Below are 24,331 nucleotides of genomic sequence, written 5' to 3' on the forward strand. Positions count from 1 at the left end.
AGAAATATCACTTCCTCTTACATGGCAAAAAAGCATTGTGAGTTAATATTGAAGTGCATACATGTTCAGGGTGGGACTATCATCAAAAATGTGAAGTTTAGAGCAGATCAGACAATGTAGACTGAAGTTATAACAGCTAATAAAGAGCGAAATTTATGGCGCCAGCCTGGCCATGCCATTTGACTTCTGTAAGAGATGTTGATCATTTATCATTGTTGAGGCCTTTAGAACAGGTTCACTAATATTGTAGCAATCAGATGAATGGTGTAGGAGTTCATACAATGCATGAAGAGGGTGAAAAATGGCTTAAGATTTCACATTCAATTCAAGATGTCTGACTTCCTGTAGCTTTTAGGGTATGGATCCAAGAGGCTTTTTGTACATTTCAGCATGATCTATGTAAGTCCAAAGTTTCACTTATGTAAGCCAATTTGCCACACACAGTCATTATAGCCATATCAGACATTAAAACTCATCATGCTTGAAAGGTTTCCAAAGTTTCATGACATTGGGTTTCTAGAAACCTACTGAATTATCACAAGAAAAATCACTTCCTCTCTTATGGGGAAAGAAGCATCGCCATGGTAACAGCGTTAAATGCAGTTTCACAATCTTCAACAATACGCCTCAGTAATGTCTGGAGGCTTCTCTCTCTCAAACATTGAGGTGGATCAGGTCAACACATTCAGACAAAACTGAGCTTCATATTACTGGGCTTGAAAATACTATAAAGAATGATCTCCAGTGTATTGGCCCACATGCTACATGTGTGTGATGGGTGCGGGAGAGGACGCAAATGCAGCACATGTAGGCAAGCAGACAGTCTGCTGTTCTTATTGAATCAGCTCCTCCCAACTTCAGTTTTATGAGTGAAGCTAGAGTGCATAAGAAAGGAGGGGGAGTGGCTGTTTTGTTTAACGATTCCCTCCAATGCAAGCAGATATCTTATGGAAACTTTGCATCCTTTCAGTTCCTTTCAAGCTCTTCAGTTGAATTCTTCTTCCAGAGTGATGTTCCTAAATGTCTACAGGCCGCCTAAAGACTGCAACCTTTTTTGATGATTTTTCTGAACTACTGTCTATAATCTGTATTGACTTTGACTGTGTGGTGTATTGTTGGTGATTTTAACATTCATGTTGACAAACTCCATGACAGGGGGACTAAAGAACTGTGTTGTGTCATTGATAACTATGGACTGATTCAGCATGTGACAGAGCCCACTCATAACAAAGGTCACACCCTGGACTTGATCATGTCCAAGGGTGTTAGCATTTCTAAGGTTGTTTTGACTGACGTTGCTCTTTCTGATCATTCGTGTGTTTTCACCCTCCCTCCCTTGGGTCTCAGTAAATGAGCTTGTTGACAATTTCAATGTGAAAATCACAAATATTATTGATGCCATTGCGCCCACTAAGCTGAAACTGGTCCCTGGCAAAAAAGGTCTCCATGAAGAAATGCCACGTTGGTAAGAACAGAAAAAAGAGAGTGTCGGAAAGGTGGCGTAAAACAAATCTCCAGGTTCACTATGATCAACCTGGAACTGAAAAATACAAGACAATCCTTCTTCTCGGACATCATTGCCAAAAACAACAATAACGCACGGACCTTGTTTGCTACTGTCAACAGGCTAACAAACCCTCCTGTGTCAGTAGCCCCTGAACTGCTTTCCACCAGGGCCTGCAATGACTTTGCCTCCTTCTTCACAGAAAAAATCCAGAAAATTAGGCAAGCAGTCAGCGCCTCCACATCAGGTGCAGGACATGTGTTGTCCATGTTTCCACTCAAGGTCAATTCAGAAACCATGGCACAATTTCATGTGATTAACCATAAAACCTTGGAGGACATCATACAACATCTGAAATCCTCCTCCTGCTGCCTTGATATTCTGCCAACAGGCCTTTTCAAAAATGCATCAAACTGCATGACCCCAGATCTTTTACAGATTGTAAACATGTCTCTTCTGTTAGGTGTCTTCCCACAGGCCTTAAAAACTGCTGTTATCAAGCCTCTCTTAAAAAAAGGACAATTTAGACACTTCACTAATGAACAATTATAGACCAATATCAAACCTCCCATTTCTGAGTAAAATCATCGAAAAAGCAATTTTTAAGCAGCTGAATGACTTCATGGTAATGAACAACTGTTTTGATGTCTTCCAGTCAGGATTTAGACCACACCACAGCACCGAGACAGCTCTTTTTAAGGTCTTCAATGACATCCACTTAAACACGGACAATGGTAGAATTTCAGTCTTGGTATTACTTGATCTCAGTGCTGCATTCGACGCAGTCGATCACAACATACTCCAAGACCGTCTGGAAAACTGGGTGGGACTCCCTGGCACAGTATTAAAATGGTTTGAATCCTACTTGAAGGACAGGGACTACTTTGTGTCTATAGATAATTACACATCTGAGCGGGCAAAAATTACATGTGGAGTTGCCCAAGGCTCCATTCTGGGCCCTCTTCTGTTCAATATCTACATGCTTCCACTGGCTCAGATCATGAAAAACAACAAAATATGTTACCATAACTACGCAGACGATACACAAGTTTACATAACAATATCACCAGGGGACTATAGTCCAATTCCAGTACTGATTAGCTGCATTGAGCAAATCAATAATTGGATGGAGCAGAATTTTCTCTAATTAAACAAAGACAAAACTGAAATCATTGTTTTTGGAGCCAAGGAAGAACGGTCAAAAGTTAGCACCCAGCTTCAAGCGGTAATGCTAAAAACCACAAACAAAGCCAGAAACTTAGGTGTAGTCATGGACTCAGACCTGAACTTCAACAGCCACATTAAATCAGTTACAAAGTCAGCCTACTATCACCTAAAGAATATATCAAGGATTAAAGGACTTATGACTCAGCAGGGTTTGGAAAAACTTGTCCATGCATTTATCTTCAGCAGGCTCGACTACTGTAACAGTGTTTTCACAGGTCTCCCTAAAAAGTCCATCAGACAGCTGCAGTTAATTCAGAACGCTGCTGCTCGAGTCCTCACTAAGACCAAAAAAGTGGATCACATTACTCCGGTTCTCACATCTTTACACTGGCTTCCTGTCTGTCAAAGAATTGACTTTAAAATACTACTGCTGGTTTACAAAGCACTGAATGGTTTAGGACCAAAATACATTTCTGATCTTCTGCTTAGCTGCGAACCATCCAGACCTCTCAGATCATCTGGGACAGGTCTGCTTTGTGTCCCCAGAGTCAGAACCAAACATGGAGAGGCAGCCTTCAGTTTGTACGCACCACATATCTGGAACAAACTTCCAGAAAGCTGCAGGTCTGCTGCAAATCTCAGCTGTATTAAATCCTGAATGACTGAAGACTTATCTGTTTGCCGCTGCCTTTCAGTAATCAATACTATCTGTGGACTTCTTATGCTGCACTGTATTTTCTATTCCTTGATATTCTTGTTTTTAATGATTAATAGGGCCCGAGCGCCGACAACGTCGGGCTGCGAAGCCCTATTGAAATTAAACGGTTTATTAGGGCCCGAGTGCCGACAACGTTGGGCAGCGAAGCCCTATTGAAATTGTATCGTTTTTTATTATTAGGGCCCGAATGCCGACAACGTCGGGCAGCGAAGCCCTATTGAAACTGCTCCGTTTAAAAGGGCCCGAGCGCTGACAATGACGGGCTGCGAAGCCCTATTGAAATTGCTCCATTTATTAGGGCCCTAGCGCCGACAACGTCGGGCTGCTAACTAGGGCCCGAGCGCCGACTATGTCGGGCTGCAAAGCCCTATTGAAATTGTACTTTCCGCGACTTGTATTGCCATTTTGGAGGCCTTAGCAAAAGAATTAGCTTAAAAAACTTCTGTGCACATGGGGACTGGCGAAAAATTCGAGATTTTAAAGGTTCTCTAGCGCCACCTAACACCTTTTAGGCCACGCCCCTCACACCGTAACTCCAATTGACACAAAATTTGGCACACGTGCAGGAAAATTATTTCTACAAAAATTTTGAATTTTGTGAAAAACACGTTTTTGCTCATTTCTCCTAAACCAAAGATCCCATTCTCACCAAAATTGCTGTGTATAATCACAAGACGAAGGTGATCAAATGATATCAATGGCTTTGTAAAATATCGATGCGTTAAAAAGTTATTAGCCAATGAACATCAAAAGGGGCGGGACTCTAGAAAACAATACACATAACTCCATAATCTTTAATCCAATCATAATGAAACCCTAAACACGTCTGCACTGCAATATTGACTAATTTCCAGAGCGCCACCTACTGGCGATAGAAAGTGTTACGTGTTATACTTCAGCGAACTCTTCCTAGCAGCTTTATCAGATTCACCTCAAACTTGGTCATCATGTACTCAAGTCTTCAATGATGATAATTTATCAAAAGGTCTTGCATAACTCAAAGGGCGTGGCCAGTGCGTGGCATTTTTGCCAGTGTACAGGAAGTTGTTGTAACTCAGAATACAATGTCCAATCTACTTGAAACTTTCAGGATTTCAGGAAATATCATGTTTTTACATTTTTACCGCTCCTCTGAAGAGAATTATCAACTTTAGCTGTGACGTATCCACATGAAACTTTGTAGGTATATAGAACATATATTGTACAAAAAAGCCTCTTGGACCCATACCCTAAAATGTACAGGAAGTCAGCCATTTTTAATTTCATATGAAATTTTAACCGATTTTTCGCCTTTTGTATGGAGTATTTTAACGAACTCCTCCTAGACCATTGATCTGATTCCTACCAAACTTTGTGAGACTGTTCTAGATGCCTCAACGATTAAAAATCATCAAAAGGTCTTACATAAGTCAAAGGGCGTGGCCAGGACGACACCTCAAACATGGACGAATTTCATGCTTCACAACACTCTAAACTGTTATAACTTCAGTGTCCATTGTCCAATCTGGTTCAAACTTTTCTCATTTGATAAGAGTCCCAGCCTGAATGTGTCTGCACTGCAATATTGACTCACAATCAGAACATGAAATGTGACTGATTTTATGCCATTTTTCTGAGTAACCTTTAGGTTGGGCGTACGTGCAGGAAATATTTTTTGCTAGATAGACTATGTGGAGATGTACAAAAAATCCTCTTGGACCCACCACCTAACATGAAGTGGGCAAAAACAATGTTTTAAACCCACTGCGTAACTCACTCATTCCTCTCACTCACTAATCCGTACAGAGCGGACAGACACACAGGCAACCACTAGGGGGAGGCAGAGGTCTATCAGTGAGATATGGAGAAGGTTGTCAGCTCTGTGACTGTAAACAGACGGGGAATGGAAGGAGCTTCTGTCTCTGTTTAATGCAGTTCCAGTCTGCTTTCCACCAGATCAACCGTCATAAAACTTTCCACACCTGCTAATGACTATATACATTGTCTAATCTGTTCCAAACTTTACATGCACCTCAGACAGCTTTCAGTTGAACGTTCGCCATAAACATCAAAACTATTTTATATACACAGTCCCAGTGTCGTGGAACTTTGCACCCCAGTCGAGCACGATGACTTCAATTGTCTGATACAATGATTGACACGACGATTCAGGCAAGAGAGGATTCAGGCAAGGGACGACCGGCGGCGTGGCGGTGACCGGGGACGACCCGCGCCGTGGCGGTGGCCAGGCCAGGCGGTCCGACACGGAAGGCGGTCGTAGCATTAACCGAGTTACGTCCCATGCGAGGGCCCGTGCATCACAGCTCGCAGTTTTAATTATTATTAAATTGTAAACTTTATTTTATTATTGGCTGGTTTTAATGAGGGTTTTTCAATGCATTTTAATTTAGCCTTTATTTTCTTTTAATTCTTCTATTTTTTTTCACTTTATTGTATGACATTTTATGATGTGAAGCACTTTGAGACTGCCTTGTGTATGAAATGTGCTATACAAATAAAGTTGCCTTGCCTTACAATTTAAGAACAGTTTTTACCAAAAGCACTCAAGTAAATTTAACTAGCAAGTCGTAAAATGGACTCCGCAATTGTGAATACAATTTAGTGAAAAACTAGTAAAACTTACTAAGGAATAGTGTGTAAAATTTAGTGCACAACTCGTAACACTAAATAAGGAATAGTAAGTCAAATTTTGTTACAAATACAGAAAATTGCAAGTAAATTTTACTTGAGTGCTTTTGATAGAAACTATTCTTAAATTGTAAGTAGTTTACTGAGAATATACTATGTAAAATGTACAAACATTTTCTGTGTGGAAATTGTTACCTAGCTTTTTCTAAGTAAATTTAACTCTGCATTAGACCACCTTTGCATCTACTAGCAAAACTATGATTAGCCTTATACTTAATCGATATTTATACAACATATGTTTACATTGTAAGTTTCAAGTATTACATTTGTATTACACCTTTTGTATTTAACATTTACAAGCCACTATAATAGATGGAAAAGATATAAATGTGTTTGTGTGTTTTACTGATGATGTGGGGAAATACATGTACATATTGGCATTGTGAGGACTTGCCTTCCTGCATGTCCTCATAACATCAATCATTATATTTTAGGTTTTGAGGTTAAGGTAAGGGTTAGGATGAGGCCAGTAGTGGTTATTGTTTGTGTTAGGTAAATTCATGGAGGTTCAAGTGATGTCCTCTAAAGTAATGGAAACATGACTCTGTGTGTGTGTGTGTGTGTGTGTATGTGTGTGTTTATTTGCATACTTTCAGAGAGTCTTCCGAAGCCACGCCAACACTTAAAGCCCCTTCCACAACGCAGAGCTGTGTCTATCCATGAGGACACTCTGGCCATGACACAAGGTAATGACAACATAAAAAACTTACTGATTAATGATAATAATGAATATCAAAAGCAATAACAGTAAGCTAAGGAATGTCAAAACAATTTAAGAGTGCATTACTACAAATCTTAGAAAGGTTAATGAAGTTGTATGCTACAGAGTTAATCTGACAAAGCCAGAGTTGATTTACATTGACTAAAGCAGAAGTTTAGAAGATGATAAAATGTGCTGCTTAATCTTGTGAAAACGTACATTCATTACAGAGCAGGTGAATACAACTACATGGACATGTACAAACCAAAAGAGATTATAAAAAGTAAGTAGAGAAAACTACAATAAAATAAACCAAACAAACAACAGCAAAACAAAACACAAAAGAAAGAAGCAGGTGTGGGGGGACACTAGAAGGGGGTTTCTCTCATCAGAGGGACAGGTGAGGGGGATGGGTTTAGGTGTTAAGTACGGTGATTGATTTCCTGTTGCCGGCTTCTACACAGGTATCAATCGCAACTGTGCATCAGAGGAGGTGTGTGTTGCGTCTTGAACTTTGTGCAAAAGGAAACAGGCATTGGGAAATGACTCAAGATGCACTGGTAGGTCTGGATATGAGATCCTGTTCATGTGGTTGGGTTCCTCAGGGTTTCAGGTTCTCTGAAGATCTCTCAGTCAACGTTAATATGCATCGTAAATTATCAATAGTTCCTACAGTATGATGTTGGGCCTCATGCAGGAAGCAATATTAGGACAAATGTCCTCATATTTTTGCTCGTATCCACACTGAAAAAACAAACTTGTGACATTTACTTGATAGTATCCTTGTAACAATTTGAACTTACACTTTTTAAGTAAATTTTTCTGCTGTAATATCAAGAACCTGAACATTTGTGAAGGTATTAAGTCAATGGGACTTGATTATTTTTAAGTAAACAATTATCGTTATTTATAATTAAGTAAAATATATTTTTATCACATGTTTATTTTCATCACGTTCATCAACATCTTAATTTATTCTTACATATCTGTAATATTTACTATTATTTAATAGTCAAGTAGATTTTCCCTGTGATAGACTGGCGACCTGTCCAGTGTGTACCCTGCCTTCGCCCAATGACAGCTGGGATCGGCTCCAGCCCCCCCGCGACCCTGAATACAGGATAAGCGGTAGATGGATGGATGGAAGTAGATTTTAAGAATTAATTTTTTTACATTTTCAGTTACTAAGTTGTATGAAGTAATTTTACTCACTACAATTATGTAAATTTAGCTAATTTTCATTTGCATAATGTTCCCAAATATTCATGTTTTCTATGCAATTACAGTGGTTTTTGATTGCTAAATGAACACAGTGAACACAATTGCAGCTGTGCAAAAATCTTAATTACAGTCTATATTACCAACAATCACCTGAGCTAAACAGTTCACATCAGATGCAAAACTCACTTCAAACAGCACAACTCTTCACACAAGTCTCAAAACCGGCTCAGTGCAGCAAAACACTCAACAATAGTCATGGAGATGACAATGTCACTCAAAAAATACTGGAGGAAAAACTACCATCAGACACCAACACACAAGTTAGACACTTATAATCTTTACAGTTTGATTCAATATTTTCTCTAAAGAAAAGAGTAACATTCTTTAACATAAACATTTTTATTTATATATTTATACATCAGTTTTTTTAGGTAAACCAGAAGGAATGAAAATCAGCAGTTTGCTTCAATATAATAATAATTATTAATATTATTATTAAAACTGCAAGCAGTATTGTGATGGGCCCTCGCTCATATGCGGTCGTGGAGTGCCTGCAGTCACACAACAGTGTCGTGGATGCTACCTGTGCTGCGGCCGCCTGCTCGTGGCGCAAGTTGAGACACAAGCGATTGACATTCAAAGGCATCCATCTGTCATATGCGGTCGTGGAGTGCCTGTAGTCACACGACAGTGTCGTGGACGCTACCTGTGCTGCTTGTGGCGCAAGTTGAGACACAAGCAATCGACATTCAAAGTCATCTATCTCCCTGACTGCTGTCTTAGGTGCGTGCTAATTGTGGAGCAGATGAGACAATGAATAAAATCATTAGCAGGTGTGGAAAGTTTCATGACTTCTCTGTGGCCGATTCGTCTGGTCTCATAGAATTCACCTCACGAAGAGAGAACTGTATTGTCTGATGGACAATAAATAGTAACTGGCAAGATGGCGCCAGTGTGTGTGGCTGGCCGTCTGCTGCTCCTGCAATGTTTGGTATTTTTATTGTTTTTAACCATTGGCACTAAACAGATTGAGTCTCTGCTGGTGTATGATCGCCAGTCGCTCTTGATCATCCGACAGAATGTCAGTGATCTAGGTCCGTCTGCTCACAGTGGACAGAATACCTTGACCCTGCTCCTGGCGGGGATTCCGCCTCACCTGTGCTGGGCCTCGGCCTTATCTTGTCGGCGGAAGCCGTGGTAGAAGCGGCGGCCGGCTGGGGAAGCTGAAACTTCACCTGGCACGCTCTTCGTCTACTTCCCGGACAGGAGATGGATTATTCCCTCCTTTTGCGGTGCCCCGGCGCTTCATGGACCCAACCGACGCCTGTCTGGTACCTGTCGCCGGCGCGCTTGATGGACTCCAGCACCGACGCCGCTGCCCTCTTCGGCTGTCTCAGCGCGGGGTAAACCACGGTCTCCTGAGGACGCTGCCCCGGGCTCCCCGTTCCACCGGATCACAGGCTCCAGCTTCCACCAGGATTGGCTTGGTAAACGCTAGATCCCTGGCGAACAAAACCTTCTTCCTGAGGGATTTCTTCAGCTCCCGTGACCTGGATTTCCTCTGTGTAACGGAGACCTGGATCGGTGCCGGTGAGTGTAGCGCTCTGGTCGAACTTTTACCCGCTGGCTGTTCTTACTTTAACTCCCCGCGGATGTCGGGTCGTGGAGGGGGAACGGCGACAGTTTACTAAAACGTTTTTAAATGTAAACAGTGCAGCGTCTCATCCCCACCCTCCAGCTTTGAAGTGACTTTGTTTGAGGTGGGTCGTTCCGACCCGGTGCTGTGCGCCGTCATCTACCGACCCCCCAAATACAACAAGGACTTTGTAAATGACTTTTCTGCTCTTCTGGCTGAAATTATGCCCAAATATGACCGTGCCCTTTTTCTCAGGGACTTCAATATTCACGTGTGCTGTCCTGAAAAGTTGTTGGTGAAGGAGTTTTTAGGCCTTATTGAGTCATTAAATTTGGTACAGTGTGTGTCTGGTCCCACACATGAACAAGGACACACATTAGATCTCGTCCTCTCTTATGGTCTATCTGTGTGTAACTTGGAAATCTGTGACAATGTGATTTCTGATCTGATGCCTGTGCTGTTTGAAGTTGCAGGTTAAAACTGGCGCTCCATTTCAGAAACGTCGGATTTTTAACTCTTCTACTGCTGGTGATTTCTCTGTTGCCTTTAATCAGCTCTGTGACCGTCCCGCTTCTGTTAACACAGAGGAGCTCAGCTCCTGGTTTCATTCCTCCTGCCGTACCATTCTGGACTCTGTGGCTCCAATAAAAACTGTGCAGTCCAAAACTAAACCTGAGCCGTGGTTCAATGAAGGAACTCGTGCGGCTAGGCAGGAGTGCCGCAAAGCTGAACGTAACTGGAAGAAGGACAGGCTGGAGGTCTCCCTCCAGATCCTAAAAGGCTGTTGGCGATGCTACCAGAACACTGTAAAGGAGACCAAAAGACAATACCTCTCAAATATCATTGAGTCAATCGTCAAAACCCACGAGTGCTATTTAAGACCATTGACACTGTTCTAAATGCTCCACAGCCTGTCAGCGTGGAGGCATCGCCCGAAATGTGCAATAGCTTCCTCCACTTTTTTATTGATAAGGTTGCTACTGCTAGGGCTCTCATCTCAGCTCCTGCATCCGACACCTCGGACTCTGCTCCTTGTTCTGTAGCTCTCGACAAGTTTGAGCCTGTGTCTCTGTCATTTTTGGAAGATTTGGTCTGCCATACTAAGCCTTCAGGTTCTCCCTGTGACACTGCCTCTCCTCGTCTCTTTATAGAGGTTTTTCCTTGTATAGGGCAGTCAGTCCTGGCTATCATAAACAGCAGTCTGTCTTCTGGTGTTGTCCCCCTGAGTTTTAAACATGCAATGGTGCAGCCACTACTTAAGAAACCTGGCCTGGATCGTAGTGTGCGGGCCAATTACAGACCCATCTCCAAGCTGCCTTTTATTTAAATTTGTTTAGAGAAAGTTGTTCATGCTCAGTTAAAGCCATTTCTAGACGAGCATGGTGTCCTGGAGGTCTTTCAGTCCGGTTTTAAAACTCTGCATAGCACAGAGTCGGCTCTATTAAAGGGATAGTTCAGAATTTTGGACATAAGACCTTTTTTCCAAGTGAGCCGGTGTGTTCGAGACGTAAGGAGACGTTTTCAAGAAATTTCATTCAGTTCTTCTAGTTGCCGAGTTCGTTTATGCTATGGCTAGCGCAAGTCAATCGTTCTTAGCTAGCATGGCATTAAAAACAGTCTTGCCCACTCCACAGTGCACCCAAGGCAAATCCATTGTAACGGCAGACTATCGATGTACATATGTATTGATAGAATGTTTGAAATAAAAACCAACCTTGCATTTTAAGGGATTTATGTCTCAGCAGCAGCAGCAGCAGCGTGTCATACTTCCTAGTAGGCTATGGCAGCGGCGGAGTGATATCACCTAGCACTTATAAGTTACCGGTTCTATAATAGTTTGTTTACCTGCTGTCATTGCTACAGACGCAGAGTAGCCTGCAGTGCTAGTTTCTTCAATCTCACAGAAATGGACACTTTTGGAGAATATACTGAAACTTTTGAAGACTCTGATGAGGAGTTTTTTGCCACCCAACCGTACCTGTACGAGCCTGAATATACAGAGGAAGAATTGCGCGAGAGGGATGCTCAAAGGGCAGAATGTGAACGAGCGTCTGTGGAGACCGAGATAGCTGTAGCTGTACTCATTAGACCATAACCCCAGCTAGGTCTAATGAGTACGCAACATTCGGTTTTTCATAAAATCCAAGATAGCGGAAAAAATTTAGCTAGGCGGACTTTGGGGCTCCAAGAGGATTTTTTGCAGAGGGCACTTGTCTGCATATGTGTGCAAAATTTCATGTCAATCGGAGTTACGTTGCGGCGGGGCTGGTGAATCTCCACGCTAGGTGGCGCTAGCGAGCAATATTTTTGTGACCGAATGCCAAACTGCTACCATATCTAAATTTTGTGTAATTTCTGCGCACACACCAATTTTGGTTAGTTTTTTTTAATGTTGAGGCCTCCAAAACGCGAGTTACTTTCGCGTAAGAATAATAAACATTCGAATAACAATAGGGCTTCGCAGCCCGACATTGTCGGCGCTCGGGCCTAATAAGGGAATCAAATAAATGTTTCTGGTGCATTTAACTGAAAGAAATTTGGGTACAGCCCAACATTTAACATCTTTTTTTATTCAGGTTGACTCTCCTAAATCTCCTCTGCTTAAAAAGCCTGAGTATGCTTTATTAATACAATAAGTGCTTAAGAACAGACTCATTAATTAGCTTCTGGCCTCTCTTATATATTCTTTAGATTTAACAGTTACTTTTTTCAGATTTATAAATAATCAAAGGGACTGAGATTGTTTAAGGGCTGGATCCTGCCCACAGACAGCCAAATGGTCTAGGGATATGTTGCACACCGTCCATTGGGTCAGGTAATATTTAAGGGCCACTGCAAGTCCTTGATCAACCCACCAGCACCAATTCTTTGACGGGAAGGAGTCCAGCTGGAAAGAGGTCCAGTAAGTGGTCAAGAAGGCAAGAGCAATCAACAAGTTCCGCTTTGCTGAACAGCACCCTGATACCATTGATCACTGAGAAACCAGTAAAGAGCCTCAGAAAGGTGTTTGACTGCAGCCTGAGGGACACCGCATCCAGCTGAGCCGCCAACCAGCAACTTGAACATCCTCAGCAGCTGTTTGAGAGCCCGATGCAAGGGGTGCTACCACTGGGCTATGTCTTGGGGGCTATAGCAGATACCATCTGCTGAGGGATTAGCCACTGAAAGCACTTCCACCGACTGAAAAAGACAGTCAGGATTGGGGAGCAGTGAACATCAGCTGCGAGGACCACCTCACCTGGCCTGCTAGCAACAGCATAAGACTGGGAGCTGAAAGTTAACTTGCGGTAGCAACGGAAGTTCCCAGAAACTGGAGCCACAACAACGCTAAGGCCAGACATGTCTGAATCCTCCAGCCCACTGTCCCTGGGAGGACCTCATTGAGGTGCCCAATGAAGGTAAAACAGGTAAAAATACACTGAGTTGGAGGGAGGATGCCGAAGCAATTGGTGGCGAGCAAGGTGCGAGCCCATTGAGGTGGTATGCAGGCCAGTCCCTTTGCAGGCCAGTCCCTTTGCAGGGCCTACAACATGCCAGACATTACAGGGGCAGTACACTCTTAGAAATAAAAGTGCTAAGTAGAACCATATAAGGTTCTTCGGCTTGTCCTCATAGGAGAACCCTTTTTGGCTCCAGGTAGAACCTTTTATAAAGGTTCCACCTGGAACCCTTTTGGAAGGTTCTACCGAGAACCCCACATAAAGGGTTATACCTAGAACTGTGTGCGTAAGGTTCCACCCAGAACCCCCCATGAGAGGTTCTACAAAGAACCCACGCAGGGAGTTCCACTAAGAACCCTTTCATATTTCAAGGGTTTCATCTAGAACCTGCACAGGGAGTTCCACTAAGAACCCTTTCATATTTTAAGGGTTTCATCTAGAACCCACACAGGGAGTTCCACTAAGAACCCTTTCGTTTTTAAGGGTTTCATCTAGAACCTACAAAAGGAGTTCCACCAAGAACCCTTTCATGTGTCAAGGGTTTCATCTAGACCTCACACAGGGGGTTCTAAAAACATCCCTTTTCAAAGGTTTTCACAAATAACTGTCTTGTCCTCTGAGGGTTCTATAAAGAACCATATTGTATTCTACAGATCAGTTTAGTTCATATTATATTGTGGTCATTTATCATGTTGACATTGAACAAACATTCAAAATATTTTAATGAGAAAAACATTTATTTAAAGATAGTCCAACAGAACAGGCTGTGTAGGTCCCAGGGGAGAACAGGTCAAAAGTCAGCACAGGTCCAGTGGAATCAGCAACATGACAGGCCAGACACATCATGCTGTCCTCAGTCGTGGATTTGTGTAATCTCCAGCAACGGTGACATGGCAGAAAGTGGAGACAAAAAAGAGTTTTAGTTCCATCAATCCAAGGTGCACTTACTTTGCCTTATTGTAAGCTATCTACAAACAATAAAATAATGCATGGTCCAATGAAAGGAATCAGAGTACATACTGTACGTAGTAATCGTGACAGTGGAACAGAATCATGAGAAAGTGAGGGAACCCCACAAAGTTTTCATATTGATTAAAATAATGTTAAAATACTTTTCAGTGTTATGTAACAAGTACTCAAAATGTTACGTATTATAACAATAATGGAAATCTCAGCAAAACCCTCTTTTTCAAGCCAATGGCACACTTCGGCTTTCGTCCAAGCTGTGTCAGTCATTTCTACAAGAAAACAAACAAGCAAGCAAACGAACAAAACATAACAAGAAACAAATGCTTAGTCCACCTTTCCCCATAAAAGTCCTCAGCTAGGGTCAAGCATGCTGAAATAAGATATTATATTTAGCTCACCTTGATTCTCTGAAGTTTCTTCTGTTCTCTCTCTCTTCTGTTCTTCTTTGTTCTGTTCTGTTCACAGTAATCACTATTGGTATGTCACACCTGGTTTGTAGAGGGTGACATAGGCAATTCTGAGCAACAAACAGGAGAATAGGAAGGCAAGACAGTTGACATTGTAATGTTGCACATTTTGCTGAAATCCACAGTTGAGGCTGAAATCCACAATTTCTGGAACCAAAGACCGTTGTCTTTCGCACTGGCAACTCAACTGTGGCTTCACAAATTGACTAAGCCATTCACAGTCAAAAATCAGTGTTTGAGGTAAAATTCTGATATGTTTTTGTCAAACATCATCTACCATGACTCTAAAATTGTGTACATTTGTTTCACAAAGACTACAAGGTATTTTGATGTATTAACATTATCACCCTTGCTGGGGCTTGAACCCACATCGTCTGGCACCAAGAACCAGCTCCTAGCCATCTGAGCTAATTGTCTGGAAGTGCAATGAGCAAGGTATGATATCTGTCAACATGGTAATTGATACTGTGACCTAAAGAGTGAGTGTGGCGAGTCAGAGGAGTCCCTGATCTACACATTCTGCTGGATAGCTCAGTGGGTAAGAAATCCAAATCTAAAGTCTGGTACAGACTTTAGATTTGGAGGGTGGGGGTTAAAATCCCAGTCACAGCTAATCTTTGCCTGGGTCAACAAGATTTGCTGATGAAGGTCTTGCTTTCTTATAATTAATGGTTGTGAAAATAAATTGGTAACAGAACATTTCAGTTTCATTATTTGTATGTCTGATCAGAATGTGTAAGGTAATAGACTAGTATGGTGGACCTGATGACTCAATGCAGCTAGCTGGTTAGCTCAGTCACTACTGCCAGTGACCTTAGACTGGGTGGCAGGATGTTCAAATCCCAAGATGGGCAATTATGTTACAGTTTGATCAACAGGATCTGGAGAAGAAGAAAAAAACTAATAAACAAAAAAGAACCATTAGTGTTACCAAGAACCCTTGAAAAACCCTTTCTTCGGGAAAGGTTTTTTCAGAAGCAAATGGTTCCAGGTAGAACCTCAGGCCTTGTAGAAGAACCCTATTGGAACCCTTATTTCTTATTTCTTGAGTGTAGGTTGGCCACCGTTTTGAGTTATGTTCAATATAGTGAGCTTAATATATGGAGGATTTTTGAGAATATATTGGTAAAGGATAAATATAACATTCACAAGTATATTTTCATTCATCTATAATCACCTAAAAATAATCATTGTGTTTCTGTGACCATAACATGAGCTGTTCATTTTTCTAAAGCAGCAACCAAACCAGGCACGGCTGTCACGGTTGACAATAGCACTGCTGTCTGGTACAAGGTGATACCAAGATGTCGCCTTGATGTTTTTTCATACGTTAACCTAGCCATCATATTTTAAATACATTTTAACACACTTGGATAACTTAATAAAACACTGAAATAAAGTTAGGCAGCTTAGTTAATCAGTCAATTTATATTTTCACTATTCGACAAAATGTCTCCCACTCCCATCCCTCTCATTGGCAACTTTTATGCCTTTAGTCTTATAGAAGTGAGTTATAAGTCCACTAAATGAAGTGGACCAAATAATGTAAAAGGAGCCCTCCTGCATTGGTGATATGAGATGTTGGTATGTAATTGTTTTTAATCTGGTCACATTAGCGAGTTGACCTTTTTCGGGTTTAGAGATACTGTAGCAAACAAACGACAGTGACACTATCACATGGAAATTCACGGGATCCTCCTTTATTTTCCAAAGAGACGTGCAGATTCACACGCTAAAAGTTACTTAGCATTTTCTTCTGTGAAGTGACTTTAAAACTTTTAAATACTATGAGTGATTCTGTAATAAAACATACTCTTCCAACACAGTTAATTTTATTACATAAATAAAATGTGTATTTAAAGTATCTTCTCTGAATTCTACAATGTAGAAATTACGAAAGTTCTTTTTACTACTGTTTTTTTCAGTACAGTCACCAACGTTTACTTGTCTTACAGAGAAAATGTTAGATCAGAAAAAAAAATAGTCCACAAGTTTTAAATACATGGAGCATTAAGAAATGCATGCATATCATATGATCAAATCACGAATAATTTATGTTTTAGAGTAATTATAATGATTGGCTTATTGAAGAAATACCAGACAGATACTGTCATCTGTTATTCCTTTACTTTTCCTGATGTTTCCGATTTTTGCCGTGGTATTGTTTCAGTGTCAGTATCTACATTTGTAGGCAGGGTTATCAAATCACTTTAATGAAAATCATATTTTGGTCTCTGGTACTCTCAACCATCTATCTGTTTCCATGTCTCTTAGAGCTGAAGGCAGTGTTACAGAAGTCCCCAATCCGTTTCCGGGGCATGCCCACCTGCACAGAAGTTCCATTTGGGAAAGAAGCACAAAGAGCTCAGAAGGATGATAGAGATGTTTGTCAGTAATGCTTATAACTTAACTTATTTTTCTTTGTCTTTGATTCAATTTTTCTGCGATCATAAACTTATTTTTCCCATCTATCTGTATGTTGTTCATCCATCCAGCCAACGACACAAGGAAACAGATAGCTGAAGAAAAGAAGGAGCCTGTCCAGAAAGAGGAGCTGAACGCAGAGAGAGGAAGGACAGGCTTTGAAATCAAGCACCCACCTCCAGGAGAAGAGGAAAGCCCAAGCGCAACGTGTCCCTCCTATATAACTCGGTCTCAAAAAGAAGCATCAGCACCCCAACTCCTCAGTCCAACCGCAGCCCCCGACAAAGCTCCATCCACCCTGGAGAGTCCTCCAGCACAAATCCAATGCCTGGAAAAATCACCTGTAACTCCCACATCAGAGAAAAAGAGTCCCAGCACAGCCAAGCCACTGCCCCAAACTCTAGAAAAACTGCTGGTGTCCCCCACACAAGAAAAGACCCCAAGCACAGCCCAATCTGAATCATCAGAAAAACCCCAAGTGAGCCACAAGAAGAAGAGCCCCGGCACAGTCCCAGCCACAGTGGATGAGAGGAACAGCACGCAGGAGAGATGGGATGTGGTCTCTAAACAGCACACAATGAAGGCAGAGCCAGCAGACCAAAGAACTGAGCCCCCTCTGTCTGAATAACACATGAGGAATGGCTGACACGAGGACGAACCTGGGAGGGAGAGGAACAATTTTCTGTGACATCAATGAGATCAGGATCTGGGAGGGTACATGAAGTCTGAGAACTGAATCAATGTTGTTCCCAGCTGCTGTGTCCCATGTCAGGAGAGTCTGACAACTAAATGTTATGTAGAGCACACAGTTGGTGCTTATTACAATTACTAGTTTACAGTAATGTCTGTACCATAGAAATAGGACAGGAGTACAACGGACATTAAACTTTTTTCAGTGGCCAGCTGACTAGTACAAAAGAAATGGGGAAAAAAGAAGAAAAAAGAAGTGGTGATTGTTGTTTTGGAGACAGAGTCAGTGGGGCTGTACAGTGATGTCACAGCTCACCAGGAAGAGAGAGGTTGCATCTCTTGTGCCATAAAATTATGTGAACAAAGTTGTCAGTCATCTGACAATATACTGTGTGATAGGAGTGTGTGGCTGAAAATTTAATTTGTTAAATTTTACTCATTTAGTCTGTTTCTCTATGCTTCCTAACTTTGCTACTCCACTGATAGTTGTTACTGCAAAAACCCCACCTCAGTGAGTCCAACACTTGCCGTAAGTCAGTTTATTTTATGTGGTAGCTATGCCAACAGTACAGCTACTATCAACTGCGATGATTTGAATGGGAATGTCCCTTCTACTCCTATTTTATTTCTATGATCTGTCAAATTGAGACGTAAGCTTAACTGACAGTTTGGGATGAATAAACAAGGAATGAAATACACAGTATAGGATATTTTTGGTTTCTAGGAGTTGATTAGGAGTGTTCAATGGCAGCATCTGTGTGATGTGTTCACACCAAACACCAAATTAATTATTTTGGCAATAACATTGAGTTGAGACAAACTTGATGGTAAGGCACCGATACAGGAATTAGGCAAATACACTTAACTCGCCACTTTTGCATATTCAAACGATTGGAAATATTTCAACTTGAGGTACAAATTTGCGTGACACTGGTCTAATCCATATTGAGATTCTCCTCCTGTCCTCCTTACGTTGTTGAATTAGCCTAGCACCCATTAATCCAAACTCCTTTCAGGAATTTTAAATTTGTTGTCTTTCAGACAGACCTTAGCAAAGCATGACTTCACACTTTTTACTGATCACCATCATTATGGAGTTATTCTAGCCTCCTTTTTATCTATTTATTGAGATTTAATCACAGCTAAATAGTTTATTTTGGATTCATCCAGCTGTGGTCAACCAAACAATGTGTGTCTTGCTATGTTATGAACCCCAGACAGGACAGCATTTGGATTCCTGGCGTATCGTGGACTTCACAACATGTACAGAGTAGCAAGTTTTTTTCAGCCATGATTGATGAAACCTTGTTGGTTACTACATGGAGTTAAGCCCCGCCTCCTCTCCAAACGCATCTACAGACAAGGGACGCAATTATAAACAAAAGATTGCAAAAGTAACGCAGCGGCGAAAGCTCCCTTTACAGCTGGTGTGAACACAGCATGAGTCATACATTATTCTTATGAACATGGCCGCTGGTTTCATATTGCAGTCTGTACATTCATTTTTATATCCTCCAAACAACCCGTACAGATGTTGGCTCTGGCTAGTAAGATGCCGTGTTTTGACAGCTCATATTTTCCAGGAGCCCTGTGATAGACTGGCGACCTGTCCAGGGTGTACCCTGCCTTTGCCCAATGACAGCTGGGATCGGCTCCAGACCCCTGCGACCCTGAATACAGGATAAGCGGTAGACAATGGATGGAAGGATGGATATTTTCCAGGAACTTCATTAACCATATTCTGTACACTGATGAGCTGGGGCCCGTTTCAGAAAGCAGGTTTTCCTGAAACTCTGAGTTTGTTAACCCTGAGAAGAGGGATACTCTGAGTTTTCCGTTCCAGAAAGAGAATGAACTCAACCTTCAGGTCAGTTACCATAGTAACTGACTCTGTGAACCTAACCTGCTCGAGTTTCTCCCTACATGTCTCCACCTTTTTCCGGAATCTGAACCAACTCTGAAAAAAATTGCCGTCACCCTAATTGAAATAAAATTGATTCTAGCAGCTTTACGACGGGAGAGGATTTAGATTACTTAAAAGGAAATGACCGTTTTTCCTACCGATAACATAGCTAAACAATATACCCAACATTTTCAACATTTCATATCGTGGACATAATCCAGATTCTTGGCAGAGCTTTTTTGAAATGTTTAAGGACATTTCTGTGTTAAATAGCTGCTTATGTTTACTCTGTTTAATATGTGATATGATTAAAATCATTAGCCTTAGTCTACATATTTGTGCAATATTCTTATGCTTAATTTTCAGCTGTAGCCACTTTCTTTTTGTGCCTGTGCGATTACACCTATATGAAAATGATTATTTCTACTTTCCACTACTTCGTGAAACACAGGAGTTAAACCCGTCGCCTGCACCGCAGGCAGCGTTGCTAACCGTTACACCACAGAGTCAAACTGCACATCTGAAAATAAAGCATTATCACCTTTAGCTCAATTTACTGTTTCATTCAGTTATATGCATTAAGTGAATTAATTAATTGTCTGCCATGCCAACTATCTCTACTTTGATGCAGTTACATTGCTCCGCATTCTAAGGTTGACCTCGTTTTCTACATAAACACTCAGTAATATCTAATAACTCCTGGTTGCCATGGTGAATTGTAGTATCGGAGCTCCATTGATGATGGCTTTGTAGAGTCGGCAGGCAAGCGAGTTTACATACTCAGAGTTGACTGAACTAATTCAGAACAGCTGTTCTGGAACTGAAAACTCAGAGTTGCCCATCTCAGAGTTGGTCAACTCAGAGTTCAGGGTTAGATTCAGAGTTGGTTAAGCCTGCTTTCTGGAATACACCCCAGTAATTTTATGAAAATGTTCTACCCAGAAAATTCATGTTACATTTAGTGAGATTGAGTGTCAGTCTGAAATGGGACATATCAGCTAAAACAGTAAACTGACAAGAGCACCAACTAGATGGTTGTGAAATCTTAATCAAAAGGACGTTTGTGGGTGTAGTTAATCAGCATGTTAGCTTTTGACACATTATGTCAAAGACACATTTATGTGAAACATGTTATTATGATTTGATGTTTCAAGACCCACAATGATGATGTGACAGATCTTCTGCTACTTTTTTTTCCCCCCAGACGATGACCAGGTTTCAGGGGGAAAAAAGACTCTTCACCTCCATTACCATAATTCATTGTGACTTAGATTTAGGTGATTGATCAACATTTGGCACATTATGCTTATTTGCTTCCATTCATTTTTTCATAGATTTTTAAAATATTTGAAAATGTTTTAAATCCCAGGTTAGAGCAAACATCAGCTAGAATGTGGAAGCTAAGTCCCGCTTCTTCCTGTGAACCACCAAAAGACAATATCAAAAAAATATATAATTGCAATAGTCAATTGCAAGTGACAAATTAGTTACAAAATCTCATGTTTGCCAATTAAAAAAAAAAATCTACACATCAAGAAAGTCTAACTAAGACTGTAAATATTGCACAATTCTAAAGACTTTACACCCAAAGTGTGGTAAATGAGATGATGAGATAGGAATTCCATGCCAGACAGACATTGTGTAACCTTCATGAAGTAGCAGTACATATCCTTTCAATAAGCAACAGTGAGATATAAGAAAAAGCTCAGGGAGATAATCTAAAGTTTCTACATAAGAATGGACCAATATTGGTTTGAAGTTGAGATGCCACCAGGATTTGGCATGCTGCTTTTATACAGTGGGTGGGTAATTATGACTTGGTGGTATGGTGGTTAACTGAAAAACAGATAAGGTTCTGCGGCATGAAGCCATAGGGAGTGAACACAATCTTTATTAAAGTTTTTATTTTCATCATGTAGTTTTATTTCTCTTATTCATTATATTATGTGTAGGGTGATTCTTCTCTAGGTGACTATATGCAAATCAACGTAGCAGTGATTTTCAGAGTGCGGCCATTTTTAAAGGGGATTTCTTGGGGCCTTCTTTATTCAAAGAGGACAGTATTAGAGTGAAAGGGGGAGAGAGGTTTGGCTAATTTGGTAGTTTGATTCCCTAAAGTTAGTAGTAGTAGTAAAGTTACTACTTTAAATTTTTCTTACAAAATTTGCTTTTACTGCAGAGAGGTGAGGTGGTTCCCAACATGCTAAAAATATTTTAAATTAAATAAATCAGCCCACGCTAATTGCTTATTTCCTCTAAATGTTGTTGAAAAATTATGTAAAATCCATTTCCCTTCCACTATTTTAATTATGCTTTCCATGTTGTTTAAATGTTTTCACATAGAGCCTTGGGACTCGAAGCCCTGCATGTTTCTGTGGAATCAGTTTAGTTTAATTTCAGTGTCATTTTTCTAGCATCTAATCACCACATCCACTAGATACACTTATAATAAGGCAGCAACAGGAGTTTTTTTCAGTCTATTTAAATCAGGGTGGCTGTGGAGAAAGGTGTGTGTTTAGTAAGAGCTGACGTCAGTTCAGCTTCCTGAGCCATCAGCGACCTAAGCCTCCATCCTGGTGGAGAATTGTTTTTCTACCGTGATGTTTATGTTTGCCTTGCACGCACAGAATATGTACAAAACTACATAAAACAAAGTTATGAACAGAGTGTAAATCCATACTTATAGTTGTTAATACTATACTATAAAATTATGAGTTGTCTCGTGATTTTGTACTTTGTACTTGTTTATTGGGGAGTCTGAGAAAATAATCGTGATAATGCCACACTCATATCTGCAGGGTAAAAGTTTAAACAAGGTATGTGAAGTTTTAACATCATTTAATGGTGAGTTCATGATTTTTGAGTTGGCTCCATACTAGAGTAAAAATCAACTGCCATTTTGACAATTTTTAAAAAATGTGCCAACTTTATGGACGTACAAATCTTCTGGCATGCATCTTTAAGTGGAGCTAAAATCTAATTTCCAGAGTCCCTTACCATCATGATATATTTTCCAGTGAAACAGGATATCAGGCAGGACATAATGTTGATTTGGTGTTTGAAAAGATTAGATCCCCAGGAATATAAGATAGTCACACTAAATGTCAATGGGCTGCATAACCCGATCAAAAGGAGTAAAATTATAGCTAAAATGAAACGAGAAAGGCTGCAGGTAGTTTTTTGGCAAGAGACTCATCTGTCCTCTTTAGAACATGAAAAATAAAAAAAACTGGGATTTCAAAATACCTATTACTCATCTCATAAATCAGGCCGTAGGAGGGGAGTGGCTATACTGATCCCTAATGCAGTAAATTTAGAATTTATTTCAGAAGTGAAAGACAAGGAAGGGAGATTTGTTTTAGTAAAGGGTAAATTAGACAATGAAGAAGTAACTCTACTTAATGTGTATATGTTTTTCAAAAAATTATTTGAATTGATAGTTTTGGAAACACAAGGAATTCTAATTTGTGGTGGTGATCTTAATGTCCAACTGCAACCAAAATTGGATACATCTAATCAGCGCCAAAAGAAAAGTCCTAATGCCATTCTAGTCCAGAGGATGCTTACAGAGCTGGGTCTGATTGACGTGTGGAGAGAGTCTCATCCAGGAGAAAAACAATTCAGATATTATTCCCCATGTCACTCTGTATATACAAGAATTGATTATTTGTTAATGTATAAATCAGACTGGCACAGAGTCAGGGATTGTAAAATAGGGATTAGAGATGTATCTGATCACTCAGGGGTGTATCTAACCCTGCACCTAACTAAGCAACGGAAAAATACACTTTGGAGACTTAATACGAGTATTTTAAATGACAAAACAGTGCAGAAACAGATTCAACAGGAATTTGAAACATATTTACAAAATAATGATAATGGGGAGGTGTCTCCAAATACTTTATGGGACGCAGCAAAGGCAGTTGTTCGAGGCAAAATTATTGCCCTCTAAGGTTTTCGTAAAAAAGAAAAACTTGTAGTTCCGCTTGTGGAACTACAAGCGGAAATGAAGTCATTAGAAACTAGACACATGGAACAAAGAGATCCACAAATATTAATTAAAATAAACAAAATTAAACAGGATATAAATGGCATATATGATGAAGAAATTGAAAAACAACTTAAATTTACCAAACAAAAGTATTATGAGACAGGGCATAGGGCAATGAAACTACTTTCCTGGAGGATTCGAAAACAACGTGGGAAAAATATGATTTATAAGATTAGAAACCCCAAGACACAAAAGGTTTGCAGTGAAACAGAGGACATTCAACATGCTTTCGAACTATATTATAAAGAACTATATAACCAACCGGCCATGGTAGATATTACAACAATAGATACTTTTCTAAGTTCACTAGATTTACCATCTATAGGAGAACAACAAAATAAAGAAATTATGGCTTAGATAACAGCAGAAGAACTGAACAAAGCCATTTAGAGATTGAAAGATAATAAGGCTCCAGGTTCGGACGGCTATCCGTCTGAGTGGTATAAAACATTTAAACAACAGATAACACCTGTTCTGCTTAATTGTTTCAACCATACACTGAGAACAGGAGAAGCCCCCCAATCATGGAAGGAAGCAGTTATCTCTTTCATCCTGAAAGAAGGAAAAGATAAAAATGAATGCAGCTCATACAGACCAATATCAATCTTAAATGTAGACTATAAATGATTTGCTTCAATCCTATCTAGGAGACTGGAGTCCATTGTCCCTGAGCTGGTAGATTTGGACCAAACAGGCTTTGTATTAAACAGACAGACACAGGATAATTTAAAGAGAACACTACAGGTGGTGAGT

General features: G+C 40.5%; 1 protein-coding gene across 8 annotated transcripts in view; it reads left to right on the top strand.

Annotated features, from left to right (window-relative positions):
- Positions 1-22,253, top strand: part of carmil2 (capping protein regulator and myosin 1 linker 2) — a 206,229-nt gene extending 183,976 nt beyond the window's left edge. For 6 of the 8 annotated variants that reach the window (XM_084018171.1, XM_084018173.1, XM_084018174.1 and 3 more), the window contains 3 exons: positions 6,674-6,763; positions 16,785-16,898; positions 17,006-22,253. In XM_084018171.1, the coding sequence (XP_083874297.1) occupies positions 6,674-6,763; positions 16,785-16,898; positions 17,006-17,562 (761 nt within the window). In that variant the 3' untranslated portion in view covers positions 17,563-22,253. Of the gene's footprint in view, positions 1-6,673; positions 6,764-7,007; positions 7,061-16,784; positions 16,899-17,005 lie in introns of those variants that run through there. The other 2 variants (XM_084018178.1, XM_084018176.1) reach the window with 2 other exon arrangements.
- The last annotated feature ends 2,078 nt before the right edge of the window (positions 22,254-24,331 follow it).

Source organism: Eutrigla gurnardus (assembly GCF_963514095.1).
Source record: "Eutrigla gurnardus genome assembly, chromosome: 9".
Taxonomy (NCBI): Eukaryota; Metazoa; Chordata; class Actinopteri; order Perciformes; family Triglidae; genus Eutrigla; species Eutrigla gurnardus.